Source organism: Macaca thibetana, chromosome 11 (assembly GCF_024542745.1).
Source record: "Macaca thibetana thibetana isolate TM-01 chromosome 11, ASM2454274v1, whole genome shotgun sequence".
NCBI classification, from domain to species: Eukaryota; Metazoa; Chordata; class Mammalia; order Primates; family Cercopithecidae; genus Macaca; species Macaca thibetana.
The window spans coordinates 24,989,776-25,010,695 of NC_065588.1; the positions used below are offsets into that span (position 1 = coordinate 24,989,776).

Consider the following 20,920-nt stretch of genomic DNA (forward strand, 5'->3'; position numbering starts at 1 on the left):
TGTGATTCATTATATTAAGAGTTTATGGGGGAAAAAATTATATGATCATCTCATTAGATGTAGCAAATGCATCTGATAAAATTAAACTAACTTTTATGATTTTTTAAAGTTTCCTAGATAACTAAAAAACAAAGATAACTTCCCTGAGTGACAAAGGACAGCTGTAATAAACTCGCAACAAATGTTATACTTAATGGTAAAATGTAAAGGCTTTCCTTATCAAATTGGGAACATCGCAAATTGCCTACTGCAACTACTTTAAGTATGTACAACCAGTATAAAGCAAGAATAATGAAATTTAAAATATCAGCTTGGAGATGAAAAAATATAACTGTCATAGATCATAAAACACAGATGATACAATTACAGAGATAGAGAACCCAGAAAATCTGACAGATAAATCTTTGGAAATCAACTGTTTAGGCAAGCTGGCCCGATGCAAAATTAGATTCCTATGTAACAGCAGCAGTTAGAAAATAAAAACACTATTTACAGTAGAATTAAAAGATAGACTACTTAAGTGGAGAAAAATCTAACAAAAGAAGTGAAAGATCCATAAGGAAAACATAAAACTTTACCAAATTATTAATGTAGAAAGCAATTTCATGCTCATGGATAAAAAGCCTCAATATTATAAAGATATTGATTTTCCCCAAATTGATTTAGGTATTCAATGTAATCCAAATGAAAAAAAAAAAAAATCACATTAGGGCATTTTATTTTCTTTTAACAACCTGCATGACAAAAGTTTATCAACTTGATAAACTAAATCTACAAATTACATGGAAAGAAAATGACCAAGAATATCCAAGGTGCTCTTGGAGAACAAAGTGGAAGGACCTTTCCTAGCAGGCAAGGCTCATTATAATGACTGAGAGACCAAGACTGTGGCATTTATGCAGCCAAGTAAAACAACTGAACACAAACAGAGATCCAGAAGCAAACTCATGTGTACATGACAAAGGTATCATCGTGACATATCAGAAGGGAAAGAACTGTCTTTTTAAATGGTCCTGGGAAAACTGGGTATACATAGGTGGAAAAAAATTGGGCTCCTACTTCATACAAAAATCAGCTTCTAGGATTAAAGACCTAACTCTGAATGACAACATCAATACTCTAGGATGTCTTTATAATATAAGGTCAGAAAAAGAGTCTTTAAAGACACAACAAATTCCAAACATAAGGCAGATTGACAAAACTGCCTTTAATTTAAATGTATTTCTTGTCATCAAAAAATTATAAAGACAGCAATAAAAAAGTGAACAAAAACTTGAACAAGTGGGCACTTCAAATAAGAACATATTTAGCAACCCAATAAACATACGAAAAGGCAAGCTGGAAACTGTGGCTCACGCCTGCAATTCCAGCACTTTGGGAGGCTGAAGCGAGAGGACTGCTGGAGCCCAGGAGTTCGAGACCAGCCTGGGCAACATGGTGAGACTTCGTCTCTACAAAAAATTTAAAAATTAGCTGGGCACGGTGGAGTACACCTGTGGTCCCAGCAACTAAGGAGGCTGAGGTAGGAGGATCACTTGAGCCCAGGAGGTAAAGGCCGCAGTGAGCTGCACCCCAGTCTGGGTGACACAGCAAGACCTTGTCTCAAAAAAATAAACAAATAAATAAAATCTGCCAAATGGCCAAATCTGCATTCACATTCATACTTTGTTCTTTCAAGTAAAAACGGTGCTCGATGAAAAGAGTAGTTCCACTTACAAACTCACAACAATCACATAACTGCTTTTCCTTGAGACAACCATAGTACTTACATATGTAAAAGTGCTTTATGTGACATTGCTATTTTATCACACAGAATATTAAAATGACATTTGCTCAAGAGCCAAGATTTAATAAAAATAATAATTGTTACTGTTTTACCAAGAACATTCTGAGGGAAAACTGTTATTCTTTTTATATTGCAATGGATGGCAGTAAAGAACATAATGACTGAGCCAGCACTTTGGGAGACCAAGGACAGAGGATCTATTGAGGCCAGGAGTTCAAGACCAGCCTGGGCAACATAGTGAGACCCTGTCTCTTAAAAAAAAAAAAAAAAAAAAAAAGAGGCCGGTCATAGTGGCTCACTTGCCAACATGGTGAAACCCAGTCTCTACTAAAAATACAAAAATTAGCCAGGCATTGGTGGCAGATGCCTGTAATCTAAGCTACTCAGGAGGCTGAGGCAGGAGAATTGCTTGAACCCAGGAAGTGGAGATTACAGTGAGCTGAGATCATGCCACTGCACTCCAGCCTGGGTGAACAAGAGAGACTCTAGCTCAAAACAAACAAACAAACAAATATATATTATATATAATATATATAAAATATATTTATATAATATATATTATAATATGTATTATTATATGTATATATATAAAAAACTTGATGGGCTCCTTAGGTTTATCATCCCAAGAGCAGACACCACTAGTAGGGTACCCAGGTCTAAGTCCAAAGGACAGGCAAAGGTCATCTGCCTGCAGGTGGTATGGGTATCTATGCAGTGTCTGCAAGACCCCTTGTAGCACAGGGCAGAATTGGGATGGGAAGAGATATGGAGTGGACCATGTCATCTCTGTCTATACGTAGGTCCCGGGCCCCATAAATGTTAGGGTTGGTCCTTCCTGGATAGATCTTACATAATACTAAACTCAAACAATAAGGGGTATTCACACGTGCACAAGCACACACACACATGCACGCACACACACAATATATATATTTATTTTTTCATTTACATTAAGTTCAAAAAGATAAACAAAAAACTATAATGTTAAGAATCCACACACTCCATAAAGGAAAGCCAAGAAAGGTTATCACAAAAGTAAGGATAATGGTTACCAGTAGAAAGATACAGAGTTTGTGATTTGAATGGGACATGCGAGGGCTTCTGTGATGTTCAACTGTTCTGTTTCTTTATCTGGATGGCAACTATGAGCATTCATTTATTAGTACACATTAAATAGTACATACATGTCTTATCCATTTTTTAAAATTATGCTTTATTTCACTAAATATTTATTTAAACCTGAAAATGAAGTGCCTATTATCAACTTTTCATTTCCTTTAATCCACGTTCCCTACTCACAGTTCGCGTCTCTCCTCCACTATTTGAAACCTTCACAGTTATCACTATTTGAAACCTTCAGATATTAAAAATTACTTTCAGATATTAACAAAAACCACATGTAGTTGCAGCTCTCAAAATAAAATGGATTCTAGACTCAATAGGTCCAATGATTGGAGGAGAAACATGTTCAAGGATATTACTCCTATTCAATTTTACATTTAAAAAATGAAACTATTATTGAACTTAAAAGTCAGGTTGACATTGAATCATGTGATGTCCTAAGTCTATCAGTCTAATAGAAACAGTAATATCTATGAAAAAGCCTGAAACATAAATGGAATAGATGTTTCACCACAATATTTGGGAAGAAACTCTTTGAAATACAATCCCTGCCTAACTTTTCATGTGGGGGTTAAAAAAGAAAGAAAACAGGCCAGGCGCAGTGGCTCATGCCTGTAATCTCAGCACTGAGGCAGGCAGATCACTTGAGGTCAGGAATTTGAGACTAGCCTGGCCAACATGATGAAACCCTGTCTCTACTAAAAACACAAAAATTAGCCAGGTGTGGTGGTGGGCACCTGTAATCCCAACTACTTGGGAGCCTGAGGGAGGAGAATCTCTTGAAGCCAGGAGGTGGAAGTTGCAGTGAGTTGAGATCAGGCCACTGCACTCCAGCCAGGGTGACAGAGCAAGACCTTGTCTCAGAAAAAAAAGAAAGAAAGTAAACAATTCTTTGAGAGCAAGGTCATGGCTGGTTTGCTTGCCATCCTATTCCAGGCACCCTGCACAGTCCTGGGCACATAGTAGCCACTCAACATTTATTAAACAGGTAAACAGGGAATGAAATGAATATGATTGGTAAGAAAATCCAGGGACCCTGAAGTTCTCTCCACAAGGCAATCACACTTCCTAGATTCCTATGACACTATAATAATGATGATATAGGAGTTAAGAAGAAATCACTTGCAGATAGTGAGGGTACGAGAGTCCTCAGTACGGTTTTTGTTTTAATGAAAAGCAGCCCCTTTCTAACGAAGAGCAGCCTATAAAATCGAGCTGCAGACATAGATACCCACAGTTGTGTCAATCATGTTGAAGATGGTGGCTCCATCTTCCCTTCTCTTTGTCAGCCACCTGTACAGTAAGGAGCAGACAAGATGGCGCCAATCAACTGGAAAGCCCATTTGCATAATAAGATTAGGGTGGGGCAACCAGACTTCCCGGTGCGCTATTTAAACGTCATACCTGATCAAACCAATCTGTTAGCCCTAAGTAAATCAGACACTTCCTCCTCAAACCTGACTATAAAATCCAGCTCATCTGCTGCTGGATGGTCTTTTCCACTCGAAGATCCCTCTCTCTCTACAGAGAGAGCTGTTTCTCTTTCTCTTCTGCCTAGTAAACCTCCACTCTTAAACTTCTCGTGTGAGTCTTTGTCCTAAATTTTCCTGGCATGAAATGACGAACCCCAAGGTATATACCCTAGACAACGCAGTCACTTCAATATCTGGCCTGTGAAATCCTAGAACCCAATCTGGCACTCAGAGGAAAACGATACATCCACTATATCTCCCCATTTATCACTCATGTATCTCACAGACTGTATTTTCCATGAAATGGCCATACAATATTTCCAGTCCCCCAGGGTCTTCCAGAACCCTGACCTTCCTCATCAAGAAGTGGAGTGCTTTTTTCCTCCTTTTGAACTTGGACAGGCCTTTGTAACCATCATGACTGAAAAGAGTAAGGCAGAAATAATACTGTGTGATTTACAGTTCCTGGCTGGTAACTCCCATAGCCCTTGTTACAGTCTTTTGTTATAATGCTGGGTGTGTTAGGCCTCAGGGGCAGGAAGCAGAATCTCTCTGACCTCCTGTCCTCCTTTCTGACTGTGAGTCCTAAGATCCTCTCCAAAGGCGCTGGGTGGCTCATGCCTGTTGTCCCAGCACTTTGGGAGGCAGAGGTGGAAGGCTCACTTGGGCCCAGGAATTCAGTATCACCCAAGGCAACATAGCAAGACCCAATCTTATATTTTAAAAATAATGAAATAAAATATAAAACCCTCTCCAGTGAGGGTCCTGCCTCATACCCCAGGGGAATGAATATTGACGTTAAGCTTCCATAAAAACCCAAAAGAATGAGTTCAGTGAGCTTCCGGATAGTGGAACATATGGAGGTTCCTAGAGGGTGGCACACCCAGGGAGGGCATGGAAGCCCTGCACTCCGTCCCCCAATACCTCGCCCTACACATCGCTTCATCTGTACGCTTTGCAATATCCTTTATAATAAACCACTAAACCTAAGTGTTTCCCTGAGTTTTGTGAACCACTCCAGTAAATTAATCAAACCAGAAGAGGGGGTCATGGGAACTCCAACTTGATGCCAGTCAGTCAGACATTCCAGAGGCCAGGACTTGTGACTGGTGTCTGGGCCGGGTGGGGGTGGTTAGGGTCTTGGGGAATGAGTCCCCAACCCAAGGGATCTGACGCTATTTCCAGGCGGATAATGTCAAAGGTGTTTGGACCAGAGCGACTCCATCCTGATTAGCGGCTGGGTAAAATAAGGCTGAAACCTATTGGGCAGCATTCTCAGGATGTTAGTATTCTAGGTCACAGTAGGAGATAGGAGGTCGGCACAAGATACAGGTCACAAAGACCCCACTGATAAAACAGGATGTGGTAGAGAAGCTAGCCAAAACCTGCCAAATCCCATATGGCAATGCAAGTGATCTCTGGCTGTCCTCGCTGCTCATTATAAGCTAATTATAATGCATTAGCATGCTAACAGACACTCCTACCAGTGTCATGACAATTTACAGAGGCCATGGCAATGATGGGAAGTTAACCTACAAGGTCTAAAAAGGGGGAGGAACCCTCAGTTCCAGGAATAGCCCATCCCTTTTCTGGAAAATTTATGAATCATCTACCCCTTCTTTAGCAAATGATCAAGAAATAACCATTAAAATAGCCAACCAGTCGCCGTCAGAGCTACTCTGTCTATGGAGTAGCCATTCTTTTTTTCCTTTACTTTCTTAATAAATTTTCTTTTACTTTATGGACTCGCCCTGAATTCTTTCTTGTGCAACATCCAAGAACCTTCTCGTGGGGTCTGGATTGGGACCCCTTTCCTGTAACAACAGTGTGGGAATTGAATTGGAGGACACCCAGCTGGGATTCACTGCTCGGTGGTGGGGAGAAATCCCCACATCTTTGGTCACAGAAGTCTCCTATGTTGACTATTGTGGTGGTGGTGTGAGAGTAGAGGGAAAACTCAGTTGGACCATTTTTCCTGAAAGAGTAATTTTGAGGCTAGGGCGTAAACAGCAATAGAGCTTCCATCTGGGCTCAGTCAGCTGAGACATACGGATTTTGGGCCCTAGGTCAGCACGTAAGAAGGCTGCCTACTCTGACCGCCATGCTGAGGAGGCCACATGGAGAACAAATAATGCCGGAAGAGCCTTCAACTCCTTGAGTTTTGCAGCCCAGATGGCAATGAAAGTGACCTCTGGTCATCCTCGCTGTTCATTATACACAAATTATGAATCATTAGCATGCTAAGAGACCCTACCACCAGTGCTATACGAGTTAGGAAGCCTGTAAGCCGACTCTAACCCCAGGCACTGACAGCAACCATGTGACAGACCCCAAGCCATCCTAGTCAACCCTAGAAACATGAAAAATAATTTTAAAATGATGCTAGTAATTTTAAGCTATTAATTTTGTCACATGGTGGTAACTATGCAATATACAATCCAGTTATTAATACAAAACACTTATTTTACTTATATTGTAAGCAGAAGACTAATAATAAAAGATTTTGGTTTTTAACAAAGGATAACAGTAATTTGAGAGTTTTTTAAAACTACCCTAATTACAAAAATCTAAATTGGCAAAACTAATCAAAGTAGAATGAATTCCAACTCATCTAAATAGATGGCCAAAGAGGAGGTTTTTTTTGTTTGTTTGTTTGTTTGTTTTAATAGAGTCAGGGTCTCACCATATTGCAGCCCAGTAGGTCTCAGCCCTTTTTTACCCAGCCCCTGTTCAGGATGGAGGCACTCTGGTTTGAACGACTCTGACATTATCTACGTGGAAATAGCACCAGATCTAGTGGGTCGAGGGCTCATTTCCCAAGAACCCCATCTCCCCGAAACTGCTGAAGTTGCAGATATGAACCACCCCACCCAGTCTTCAAAGAGTTTTCAAAAACCAGTGACCACCAAAATCTTTTTTAACTTCCAGAAATGACATTAAATCACTTCTCATTTACTTCCCATAGGCCAGCAATTCCCAAAATGTGGTCCCTGGAGCGACAAAATTAACGTGACCTGAAAACGTGTTAGAAATGAGAAACTCTGGAGGTGTAGCCAGGTGATTCTGATGCATATTAAGTGTGAGACCCAGTGACTTGTGCTTGGACATATTCTTTCTTTCAAATTTAAAACCACATCGCCAGGTGCAGTGGTTCATGGCTGTAATCCCAGCACTTGAAGAAGCCAAGGCAAGAGGACCGCTTGAGCCCAGGAGTTTGAGACCAGTCTGGGCAACACAGCAAAACCTAGTCTCAACAAAACACATAAAAATTAGCCAGACATGGTGACATGTGTCTGTGGTCCCAGCTACTCAGGAGGCTGAGGTAGGAGGATTGCTTGAGCCCAGGAGGTTGAGGCTGCAGTGAGCCATGATCGTGCCACTGCACTCCAGCCTGGGTGACAGAGCGAGACTGTCTGGAAAGAAAGGAAAGAAAGAAAGAAAGGAAAGAAAGAAATAAATAAAGAGAAAGAAAGAAGGAAAGAAAGAAAGAGAGAGAGAAAGAAAGAAAGAAATGAATGCACTTTATTTCACATGTTCTTTATTATACCTTATGACATGGTGAGGGCTTGTGGGAAATAATGAAAGAACTCATTCAAATTGACCTAAGAGGAAGAGATGGGAACAGAAACTTAGATTCCTAAATTCAACATTTTGTGGATATATATGGACTGTGAATATCTTTCCAAAATTATATGAATTTATAATTTTGAAGGAGTTAATTGCAAAAGCATCCTAGTAATTTTGGTGTATACATTTAGGGGTTATATAACACAAAGAAGCTTCTCATTGGAACCTCAGCTCCACCCTTAATGCTGTGTAATATTAGTCAAGAAGCAACTCTTCTGAGCCTCCTTTTATAATGGATGAGACCACTGCTTCAAGGGTTAATTATTATTGCTAACAACTGGGCTCTCACTATGTGCCAGACATGACTGTACATGCTTAAATTACTTTATTTTATACTTATGAGATCACTATAAGATAGGTATTATAACTACCCCAATTTTATAGATAAAGAAATTAAAGCACAAATGATTAAATTCCCCAAGTCATAAAGGTTCCTGCAGAGCAACTGAGACTGAATTTGAGCCCAGGAAGTCTGACTTCAGAATCTGAATGCTTAATCACATGCCTTCTCACTGAAGGTAATTAAATGAGATGATTCTATATGGAACACAATACAGAATGTATTACAGGAATTCAATAAACAAAAGTCATTATTTTATCATTATATCTATTAATATTTTACTATTACCATATTTTAACACTTAATAGGAAGACTATTACCATATTTTAACACTTAATAGGAAGACTATTATTATTTCCAGCACCCCTATTATTCTGGGAAAGATGTCCAAATCATTGAAAAGTAAAATACAATGAGAATCAAGATAATGGGACATATATTGTGCATCTGATTAACTGTGTGTCCTGAAAAGGACCAGGGAAAGAATTCTCTAAACATTTTATGCTTATAATTATTTCAACTCATGCCTGAAGGAGGACATTTAATTACATGTTCCTTAACATGCATAACTAGACATTATTGCCGGTCATGAAAACATGGAGTGAACATTAAAATCTAATCATAATATGGTCCTCAATGACTCTTTCTCAATTATTAGAAGATCTAAAAAGAGAGGTGACTTATTAAAATACCAACAGTGCTGGCTTTTTAATTGCCAATTTTCCCACCAGCTGTCCCTTCTGTTTGCTCTAAATAATTTTTTATTGACATCACAGAAAATACAAGATTATCTGAAAAATTAGCTGCTAAGATTTATCTTCAATCCAACTGTCTACTGGAAAATTTTTAAAGACATGTTCGGCTTCCTCTGGTAAATATGATAAAGCCCTACACTGCACAAGAGCTATCTTAGCAGGAGAAGCTATTTAGTACCCACAGTGAAGTGCAAGCATGTCACTCTCTTTAATTCCCATGTACTTACTTCCACTGCATAGTGCAAAGCCGATGAGCCAGGGTGCAATGACAGATTCTGAAGAGGCTTGATATGAGGTTTCTCCCATCCAAACTCTGAGGACCACTCCACCACCAGCATGTGATCCGTGAACACAGTTCCAAAAACCAGATTATTGGGGTCTGGTTTTTCCTTTAAAATGGTAGCTGGTGTGACTATTAGGTCTTTAGCCTGGGGAAGAAAAATCATCACTATTTAAAGAAAAGTTAGCATTCGCTGGCTAGATGATACAGAGGGCAAAAAGGGAAATCAATTGACTTTTAAATGTTGGCAATTAACACAGAAATTTAACACTCTGAGCTGAACAAATCATGTCTGCATTCAGAATTCGGCCAGTTATCCATAATCTCTGCAATGTACACTGCCTAATAGCATATCAGAACCAAATTTCAGTGATACATAGAAGAGGGACAAAATAGCAGATTGGGTAAGATGATGCAAAAAAAGAACACAAGGCCGGGCGTGGTGGCTCAAGCCTGTAATCCCAGCACTTTGGGAGGCCGAGGCGGGCGGATCACAAGGTCAGGAGATCGAGACCATGGTGAAACCCCGTCTCTACTAAAAATAGAAAAAAATGAGCCGGGCGCAGTGGCGGGCGCCTGTAGTCCCAGCTACTCGGGAGGCTGAGGCCGGAGAATGGCGTGAACCCGGGAGGCGGAGCTTGCAGTGAGCCGAGATTGCGCCACTGCGCTCCAGCCTGGGCGACAGAGCGAGACTCCGTCTCAAAAAAAAAAAAAAAAAAAAAAAAAAGAAAGAAAAAAGAACACAACCCTTTTTCACTCCTTTTTCGCTCTCATCATAGGACTCATGTTGAGTATTTGGAAAAGAGGAAAGAGATGCTTTCCCTAATAAAAAATGGCAACACTCACAATGATTTGTTAAAGTAAAATGAGTGTCATTAGTACTGAACTGCTACTTAGCAATGGTTACACTCCAACTGCCCCAAAGAATTGTTGGCATAAGCCTTCAAAATCCTCCGGGTGCACTGGAGAAGAAATGAGCCGAGCGAGGCAAATGTTTTCCTCTTTGAAAACAGGAAAGTTGAGAATGAACACTAAGATATAAATCCTCTGTTCTGTGTGGAGGAAACAGTGAACAAAGGAACTCTTATTTAAACAAAGATAAATCAGAGTAATAGGAAACAACTCCCCACAAGCAGCATCTCACCAGCTCCCCACACAGCCAGTTTGCCCACTGCAAATGGCCAAACATTAAGTATACAAATTGCATGCGATACCACCACTACACTTTACAGCAGCTGTGGAATGCTGACAAAAACACAGGAGACCAGCACTTTGCAAAGCTGAGGCACGCGGATCACAAGCTCAGGAGATTGAGACCATTCTGGCTAACACGGTGAAACCCCGTCTCTACTAAAAGTACAAGAAATTAGCCAGGCGTGGTGGTATGCACCTGTAGTCCCAGCTACGCTGGAGGCTGAGGCTGGAAAATCGCTTGAACCCGGGAAGCGGAGGTTGCAGTGAGTCAAGATCGCGCCACTGCATTCCAGCCTGGGTGACAGAGCAAGACTCCTTCTAAAAAAAAAAAAAAAGAAAGAAAGAAAGAAAGAAAAGAAAAGAAAAAAGAAAAAAAAGAAACACAAGGGAAGGAACTTTTTGATCTGTTAAAAAAAAAAAAAAAAACAGGCCGGGCTCGGTGGCTCAAGCCTGTAATCCCAGCACTTTGGGAGGCCGAGACGGGCGGATCATGAGGTCAGGAGATCGAGACCATCCTGGCTAACACAGTGAAACCCCGTCTCTACTAAAAATACAAGAAAATTAGCCGGGCGAGGTGGCGGGCGCCTGTAGTCCCAGCTACTCGGGAGGCTGAGGCAGGAGAATGGCGTGAACCCGGGGGAGCGGAGCTTGCAGTGAGCCGAGATCGCGCCACTGCACTCCAGCCTGGGGCACAGAGCAAGACTCCGTGTCAAAAAAAAAAAAAAAAAAAAAAAAAAAAAAAAAAAAAAAAACAGGGGCAAGTTCAACCTGTAACAAGTTGTGATGGGATGTCAAACTCCATCTCTTTGAATATACAAAAATAGGCATTTCCCTCCCAAATTAAATACAGACCTTCACTTTACATCATCAGCTCTTATCATTATTTTAAAAATGATCTAATTCTGCTTAATTCACTGCCTTGCAGCTACCTGAGTCATTTGTTATGTTATGAATGACAGTAAATTATATTTTTAGAATAGTATTCAGGCTGAAAACATATTCTAAAACAACCAGAAAGCTCATATTACAATGACGCAAAAGGCATTAAGGACAGAATATTACTGTACTGTTCAAGCTAGTCTACTAATGCTACTTTGTCATATGCCAATAAAATGTCAAGTTTCAATAAAAAATTGACTTTGTTCTACCATTATTATTATCATTTAGTATTTTTTTTAGAGACAGGGACTCACTGTGTTGCCCATGCTGGTCTTGAACTCCTGCGGTCAAGCAATCTGCCTGCCTTGAACTCCTAAAGTGCTAAGATTACAGGCGTGAGCCACTGTGTCCAGCCTGTTTTACCACTATTTAATTCAAGTAAAAATGTTAAGACTCTTTACTGAGTGTAATAAGTTTACTTAAAGAAATATATTCCAGCTAAATTATTTTTATCTTTGAATCCCTTTTCTCTCCCGTTATCCTCTGGACGAGGTAAGGCGTCAGGCAAACTTTACTTGCAGATCAAATGCAACCAGCTGGCCTGTTTGGGAATTAAAATGTTATTAGAACGTAGTCACACCATTCTTGTATCTTCAATGGCGGCACAGCCAACTAGTTGTAACAGAAACCTGATGGCCCTCGAGCCTAAATATTTAACATCTAGCCATTTAAGAAAGTTTAGCAGGCCAGGCGCAGTGGCTCACCCTGTAAATCCAACACTTTGGGAGGCCGAGGACGGTGGATCACCAAAGGTCAGGAGCTCGAGATCAGCCTGGCAAAGACAGCGAAACCCTGTCTCTACTAAACATACAAAAATTAGCTGGGCATGTGGTGGGCGCCTGTAATCCCAGCTACTTGGGAGACTGAGGCAGGAGAATTGCTTGAACCTGGCAGGCGGAGGCTGCAGTCAGCAGAGACGCGCCAATGCACTCCAGCCTGGCCAATAAGAGTGAAACTCCATCTCAAAAAAAAAAAAAAAGAAAAGAAAAGAAAAGAAAGAAAGTTTAGCGACCCCTATTCTGGACTATTCAGACAAGAAGTCTGGCTAGAGTATTCACAGTTGAATCCCAACTAACACAGTGCCTACCATACAGAATAGCAAAGGGTTTCTTAAATACTGAAGATGTCTGCCTGCTTTCAGATACACTCACAGAAGATGTTCAGGATTTAAAGACAGTGAAATTCTAACACAAATTTCTTATTACATGAATAGTTTCACAGTACTCTTGGGCAATAAACACCTGATTTGCCTTAGTTAGCTTTTATCTGTGAATGGGGAGGACCCTGAGCTAAGAAACATTTGGAGCCATATCAGTACAGTAAGACAAACTTAATGCAAATTTTCTTCTACTAAGACTACTTAGTAAAAGGGGAGGGGTAGTAAAACACAAAACAAAAACAGAAAGATGAGAGTGGGTGACAAGAACGATTATGGTCCAGCATACATGATTTTCAGTTTTCTGAGACTTCTCCTTAAAATACCCACAGGACCGACAATAATCCACTATTCCAGAGAGATCAAATTACTGGCAAAGCAGTGATAGAATAAGATCATTTTTAACCTCAAATAAGTGTTCTTATAATTAGAACTTCATAATATCAGTTAAATTTCCGACAATTAAAGATAAAATTATTACATTACTAGGTATGAGTTCTATTTCAGTAAACTGCTACATTCTTTCATAAGACACATTATTTCTTAATGATATGAATAGCAACCTCTAACTTTCTGATTTGTACCTAAGCACTGCCCTATATCCAGTTTTGTTTTGTTTTTTTCTTTTAGACGGAGTCTCACTCTGTCACCCAGGCTGGAGGGCAGTGATGTGATCTGGGCTCACTGCAACCTCCGCCTCCCAGGTTCAAGTGATTGTCCTGCTTCAGCCTCCCAAGTAGCTGGGACTACAGGCATATGCCACCACACTCCGCTAATTTTTGTATTTTGGGTAGAGACAGGGTTTCACCATGTTGGCCAGGCTGGTCTCAAACTCCTGACCTCAGGCGATCCACCCATCTTGGCTTCCAAAAGTGCTGGGATTACAGGTGTGAGCTACCGCGCCCAGTCTATATCCAGTTTTTCAAAGTAATATACGATTAGGTGGCTTCAAAATCTCATCATGAACTTCCCTCTATTTGAAAAAAAAAATTCTGCAACTCTGGAAACTAAAAATAACAACTTCTAACCTGAGCTCAAAGAGAAATTACCTAGGAATACTAAATTACTAGGTGATAGAGTTGAATAAAGGTCAAACGTAAGCAAGCAATATTAGCTGAAGATGTGTGACTCGTTTGGGGCAGATATGAAATGTAGTTTTAAGGGAACAATTCCTTTCCTAAAGGAAACAAATTTTATAAACAATTTTTATCCGTGTTCTTTAAAAACTATTTTCTTTTTCTAGATTTCCTTTCCAAAGATAAATAAAAATATTTTGTCAAATGATACTTTCTTCTGCATAATTAATCTGTCTCTTTCCCATGCTCCACATTCCCTGATGACATCGAAGTCAGGATGTTTCACATCGTATGTTTGTGGAAGAATCTGGAATGCCACAATAACTGATTGTGAAATGGCAAGAAATAAGGACAAAAACAGGGCATATAAAAAACAACTTCCTAATTCAAAGTTTGCAGTTGGGTAATCATTTGTTCTGAAATAGGGAGGCTCAGGGTAGGGAAGTGTAAATTTGTTGAAAGCACCTGAGAACTGTTTCAGCCAGGGTTCAGTCAACACTGTTTTTTTTTTTTGCTCCATTGCCCAGGCTGGAGTACAGTGGTGCAATCTCAGCTCACTGCAACCTCCACCTCCCTGGTTCAAGCAATTCTCTTGCCTCTGCCTCCCAAGTAGCTGGAATTACAGGCATGTGTCACCACACCTGGCAAATTTTTGTAGTTTTAGTAGAGACGGGGTTTCACCATGTTGGCCAGGCTGGTCTCAAACTCCTGACCTCAAATGATCCACCCGCCTCAGCCTCCCAAAATGCTGGGATTACAGGGGTGAGTCACCACGCCCGGCCTGTCAACACCTTTTGCTCACCATCGTATAGCACATTTGCTCTTCTCTTCATTGGCCACACTTTTCAAAAATCAAGTCTGCATTACAACTGTATCGGACATTTCATAACTTTATTCTAGGTTCCTATGTATTATTCTTACTCCATTTGGAAAGCCTTAGGCACCATGCTCATCTTTTAGAGATATTCTTTTAAAATCTAATAAAGATGATCATGAAGAGAACTACCGATTTGCAGTGTTGCATTCTGTGGAGATACATGAAGCTGGAGGAACTGGAAAAAAAAGATGGCTGACCTCTTTCAAAGGAGGAGGATCCTAGAGTCCACAGAAAGATTCGCCAGGATGTGTAACAACGTATCTCATTGCTAGGCCCTGCTGCAAACCTGCATCCTCATTGTAATATAACTGCATCATAATTGGGGAGGGGAGAAGCAATATGAAAGCTACCCAAGAGAGAACCAAAAGGCAATATGAAATGTTATAAATGATGTAGATTAACAAAAAGGTAGAAAAATCTGTCAAAAGCAACCACAATTAGAATGGCTATTATTAGAAAGACAAAAAATAGCAGATGCTGATGAGGATGCAGAGAAAAGAGAACTCTTAGACACTGTTGGTAAGAATGTAAATCAGTATATCTACTATGGAAAATGGTATGAAGTTTTCAAAAAAAAAAAAAAAAACTAAAAGTAGAATGACCATACGAACCAACAATCCTACTACCGGATATTCTCCAAAGGAAAGGAAATCAATATACCAAAGGGATATCTGCACTCCCATGTTTATTACAGCACTATTCACAATAGTCAAGATGTGGAATCGACTTAAGTGTCCGTCAACAAACAAATAAAATGTGGTGCATATACACAATGGAATATTATCCAGCCATTTAAAAAAGAGTAAAATTGTGTCATTTGTAGCAATGTGGATGGAACTGGAAGTCATTATGGTAAGTAAAATAAGCCAAACACAGAAAGAAAAAAAAAAAAAACAGAAAAACAAATATTGCATGTTCTCGCTCATATGTGAGAAGTAAAAACAGTTGATCTCATGGAGGTAGAGAGTATTAATAGAATGATAGATATCAGAAGATGGCATGGGGTGGGGAGGGTGTAGGTGGAGGGAGAGAGGTTGGTTAGTGAGTACAAACGTGCAGTTAGATACAAACAATAAATTCTACTGTTCACAGCAGAGTAGGGTGATTATAGTTAACGACAATGTGGGCTCTCTCTCTATATATGTATATATATGTATATATGTGTGTGTGTGTGTGTGTGTATATATATATATATATATTTTTTTTTTTTTTTGAGACAGAGTCTTGTTCTGTCACCCAGGTTGGAGTGCAGTGGCGTGATCTTGGTTCACTGCAACCTCTGCCTCCCAGACTCAAGCGATTCTCCTGCCTCAGCCTCCTGAGTAGCTGGATGACAGATGTGCACCACCACACCCGGCTAATTTTGCATTTTTAGTAGAGACGGGGTTTTGCCATGTTAGTCAGTCTGGTCTCAAACTCCTGACATCAAGTGATCCACCCGCCTTGGCCTCCCAAAGTGCTGGGATAACAGGGGTGTGCCACAGTGCCTGGCCTTACATATTTTTAAATAGCTGGAAGAGAGAACTTGAAATGTTCCCAACACATAGGAATGCTAAATACTCAAGGTGATGGACACCACAAAGACCCTGACTTGATCATTACACAGTCTATGCATATAACAATATATCACATGCAGCCCATAAATATGTACACATATTATGTATCAATCAAAAAAAAGAGAAAAGTATATCAAAAACCAAGATGGTCTACAAAATCTACCATTTTTCTTCCCTAAATTATCACTATCATTTTTACACATGCCTTATTACATATGTGCTGTGAATACATCCACCATAACTCATGTTTTGATGTGTAAATACATGAGTGTCAACGGGCAATTCCCCTAACTAAAACCTAATATACAGAAATCTAAATTAACAATAAAAACATTATTTATGGCCAGGCCTGGTGGCTTATGCCTGTAACCCAGCATTTTGGGAGGCCGAGGTGGGAAGACTGCATAAGCCCAGGAGTTGGAGACCAGTCTGGGCAACACAGGGAGATCTCATCTCTACAAAAAAATGACAAAATTAGTTGGCCCTGGTGGCATGCAAGCCTATAGTCTCAGGTACTTGAGAGGCTAAGAGGATCACTTGAGTCTGAGAGATCAAGGCCGAAAGTGATCCCTAATTGATGGTTCCACTGCACTCCAGTCTGGGCAACAGAACAAGACTCTGTCTCAAAAAAAAAGAAAAAGAAAGAAAATGAGTATTTATATTTGAGTTGATATTTTTCTTTGCAAAGAATTCTTCAGGCTGGGCTTGGTGGCTCATGCCTGTAATCCCAGCACTTTGGGAGGTTGAGGCAGGTGAATTGCATGAGGCCAGGAGTTCGAGACCAGCCTGGCTAACATGGTAAAATCCCATCTCTACTAAAAATACAAAATTAGTCGGGTGTGATGGCACATGCCTGTAATCTCAGCTACTCAGGAGGCTGAGGCAGGAGAATCACTTGAACCTGGGAGGCAGAGATTACAGTGAGCTGAGATTGCGCCACTGCACTCCAGCCTGGGTGACAGAGTGAGACCCTGTCTCAAAAAAACAGAAAAGAAATTGCAATATTCTAATTTTACTTTTTAAAATATCCTTGCTAAGATGACAGCAAGAGAAGAAAGAAAAATAAAATAAAAATTCCTTGCAAATAGAGACCTAATCTTGAATTCACTTTTGGATGGCCAATGCATGGCACAGTCTCTAGCACGCTGTGAGAGAGCTGAATGTGTGAGAAATTGATGAGTCAAGTTTCCTTCCCTCTCTGAACCGCCAGGATGTGAGATCATTAGGACACTCTGTGCTATGGATGACAATTGACAGTGACTCAAACAGGCAGAAGAGCAGCACTAGGCAGAAAAAGAAGTTAAAACCTCCACCAGGAGGGAGGATAGGAGATAATGACTCATAGAAAAAATAATATTATATCTTACATTTGGTTTTGGACAATTTTCAACGTGCTTTATTTGTTTCTCACTATTTGAAGTGTGAGCTATATAAACCCCACAATTCAGATAGAAAAGAAGAAAATGCAACACTTTCACTGTAGAGTGTTATGTGCTGCTGAAAGAGAAAAATCACAGTTTAACTTTTTCTACAAGTAGAGTGAAGGGTTGTACTTAGTATGGAATCAGATAAACATCTAGGTTAATATTTACGAATTGACTATTTTTCAAGAAAAATGTATGACTCAAAATAAAATCAGCAATCAGCTATTAGATAATTTTTGTTGTGATGAATGTACTGTCATTCTCTAAATGGCTTTTTTTCCTCTAAGAGAGGAATTTTAAATGTCTGGCAATACAACCTAGGAACTGGGTAACCCACACAGTGAAAATTTCCCCAAATCTCAACAAGAAATGGATTTATTCAGTTGAATGTTGCTCTAGACACTTAGCCCCTAACAAGCAACTTACCCTAAAACTCCCCACCACCTCTTTTGATCCTCCTTCTCCGGTACCTTCTCTGATGCTTGCTTCTGCGGAGCATCCGTTACTGCAATCCTGAAAGAAGAATTAAACCACCATTAAGTAAATGCAGGTCGGTGAACGGGGCCCGGGGTAACCTACATGACACTCACCATGATACCGTGCGCTTCTCTCCAGGACCCAGGCAAACACAAAAAGCAGGCTCAACCAACCAAGCACCCAGGCCCGAACCTCCAACAAGCGCGTCTTGGGAGTGCTGCCCTGCACTTCCCACCCTGCCGGGGTCGCGGCGGTTTTTGTCCTCCTCCGCCGGCTCAGGGAAGACTGGTTACATTCCAGGTCAGCCCTACAGAGCCAGGGTTCGCCGGCAAAGAACAAAAAAACAATTGTCTCCCTTATATCCGAGCAAATAGTCTAGACTGGGGTGTTAAGCCATTTATAGAAAAATCTCCAGGGCGCGCTCAGCCTCGTGGTCTTGTCAGTCACAGACGCACAATAGCAAGCCTGCAAAAGGGAAGGGGACTGGCGTGAACCATTTTCCCCACCAGCAGGGTCCTCCGATGCTGCAGCACCCACCCCACACCTCAAACCTCATGGTATTAGGGGGCAATTTAAAAGATAAAGACACAGGGAAGCGGGACTAATTGGGAAAACCTGCAAACATTTGTTTTAATGCCCAATCTGCTAAATAACTACGGGGGTGGGGGTGGGGAAGAAAGAGATCCAAGGAGGCAGAAGGCTGCGGTCAAAATATTTTGGGGTGGCAAAGGCACGTAGGATGTGGCTGTGTGGCAGCCCAGAGATTCAGCTCCCGCCTCCTCCCTCAGAGCGAGTCCATGGCTACCCTCACGTCTCCCGTGGCGGTCCTCGCCGCACTCCGGAGGGGGTCACCCATGAGAGTGTTAGACCTGGACAGCGGGAACCTCGCCGAGGCGGAGATTGCAGGCTGGGACTCCAGATTTCGGGAAGGGATGGGGGGAAGAGGAGACGCCTCGCTGCAGGCGGAATGGAGGGCGAGGCGAAGGAGGATGGTGCAGGAAACGGCGACAAGGCGCCCGGCCAGGCCCGCGAGCTACCGAGACCCAGGTTCCAATCCTCCCCCCTTCCTCAAACGCCCGGGTTCGAGGTACCTGGCGGGCAAGGGCCGCAGCGGAGCGAAGCGGGCTGGCCATGGGGAGGCTGCGGGGACGCGGGGCTGCAGAGAGCGGCGGTGGCACGGAGCGCACGGCTGGACGCGAAAGCGGGCGGTGTGGCCAAGCCCCGGCGCACGGACCGTAGGGCGCTGGGTACCACGACCCGGGGCCGCGCGCCAGGGCCAGGCGCAGGGTACGACGCAACCCCTCCAGCATCCCTTGGGGAGGAGCCTCCAACCGTCTGGTCCCAGTCTGTCTGCAGTCGCGAAAACCCAAGCGGTTGTCCCTATCACCGGGGTCGCTTGCGGTCGCCCGAGACTGCGCGCCGCGAACGAGCGCTTTTCCAAGCGCAGGTACTTCGCGGGCATCCTTGTTTATTAAACAACCTCTAGGTGAACGGCCGGGAAGCGCCCCTCGGTCAAGGTTAAGGAAACCTCGGAGAAACTACATTAGGGCAGCTTTTCCATCGACTCCAAATCCAACTGACAAAAAGCAGTTTCTGCCCTGGAGAGTTTGCGGGCGGGGATTGACATTTGTGCGTCTGCTCTTGTCTGCCACCGACCCCTATGTGCAAACTGAAGGGGGAGAACGTGAATCCAGTTTTTAGATTTCCCTGCGCCACCTACCCAAACTGAATTTGTAATTCGGGGTGTTACGGGGCTACCAGGCTCGCATTCTCTAAGGGCCGTTTCTGCCCAAATATCTCAATGCCTTTCATCGTTTTCAGGCAAAGCAGACCTTCAAGAGCTCCAATCATACTGTTTTCACAGTTTTCCGACGGAGACTCGTGATCTCAATATAAAGAGGACTGGAAAAGTGATGTTAGAAGTACTACTCGGTTTAGAAAGGGAAAGGGGGATTGGAATAGCTATTGTCTTATATGCAGTGTTCTCCTGGGGCAACGTCAGCCTGAATTATGAGCCTTCCTGGTTTTTAAATTAATAGGAAGTGGTAACCGGGGCTGACTTGATCTTGGAAAGAGGGGGAGGGCAGTTATTCTGGGTGAAAGCGGTTAAATCCGGTCTGGTTTTTGAAATGGTTGCATACAGCACCACTGATAATATACTGTAGCTCTAATCTTATCAACTCAGAAAACCTACACTTTTCCTCTCCTTTATACAAGGCACAAAAAGGCCTCTTACGCTGGGGTGGGGTCCCAAGCTCCAAAGACCAGAGTCCAGGCAGGTCACTTGCCACCATAGAGTGGTGAGTGTCCCTGGAAGTCCAGGGTCGCTTATAAAATACGTTTTGTCGTTGTTGTTTTGAGACTGAGTCTCACTCTGTCGCCCAGGCTGGAGTGCAGTGGCCCGATCTCGGCTTACTGCAACTGTCTGCCTCCCTGCTTCAAGCAATTCTCCCACCTAAGCCTCCCGAGTAGCTGGGACTACGGGCACGCGTCACCAGGCCGGGCTAATTTTTGTATTTTTTTGTAGAGACCGGGTTTTGCTATGTTGCCCAGGCTGGTCTCGAACTCCTGGACTCAAGCCACCCACCCATCTCAGCCTCCCAAAGTGCTAGGATTACAGGCGTGAGCCACTGCGCCCTGCCTCCATCTGTATTAACTGCTTCTATTTCCTTCCTCCTATGAAGGCTGTCCAATTATTCCACCTAAATAAGGTCTCTAATAGCCTTCATTTTGTTCCTGCCAATGGTTTTGCTTCTTGAGCATTTTCATGGCTGCACCTATGTGCTGATGACTCCCAAATATATTTTTTCAGTCCACCTGTCTCCTGAGCAGTAGGTAC

At 42.0% G+C, this 20,920-nt stretch overlaps 1 protein-coding gene across 3 annotated transcripts in view; it reads right to left on the minus strand.

Moving 5' to 3' along the window:
• The window catches only part of BCAT1 (branched chain amino acid transaminase 1), a 137,447-nt gene that overhangs the window by 73,274 nt on the left and 43,253 nt on the right, over positions 1 to 20,920 (minus strand). Inside the window, exons 1-4 of one of the 3 annotated variants that reach the window (XM_050746723.1) lie at positions 18,887 to 18,977; positions 18,195 to 18,546; positions 18,031 to 18,117; positions 9,330 to 9,530 (exon numbers count right to left, since the gene is read on the minus strand). In XM_050746723.1, coding sequence (XP_050602680.1) covers positions 9,330 to 9,530; positions 18,031 to 18,117; positions 18,195 to 18,197 — 291 coding nt within the window. In that variant the 5' untranslated portion in view covers positions 18,198 to 18,546; positions 18,887 to 18,977. Of the gene's footprint in view, positions 1 to 9,329; positions 9,531 to 18,030; positions 18,118 to 18,194; positions 18,547 to 18,886; positions 18,978 to 19,172; positions 19,385 to 20,920 lie in introns of those variants that run through there. The other 2 variants (XM_050746721.1, XM_050746722.1) reach the window with 2 other exon arrangements.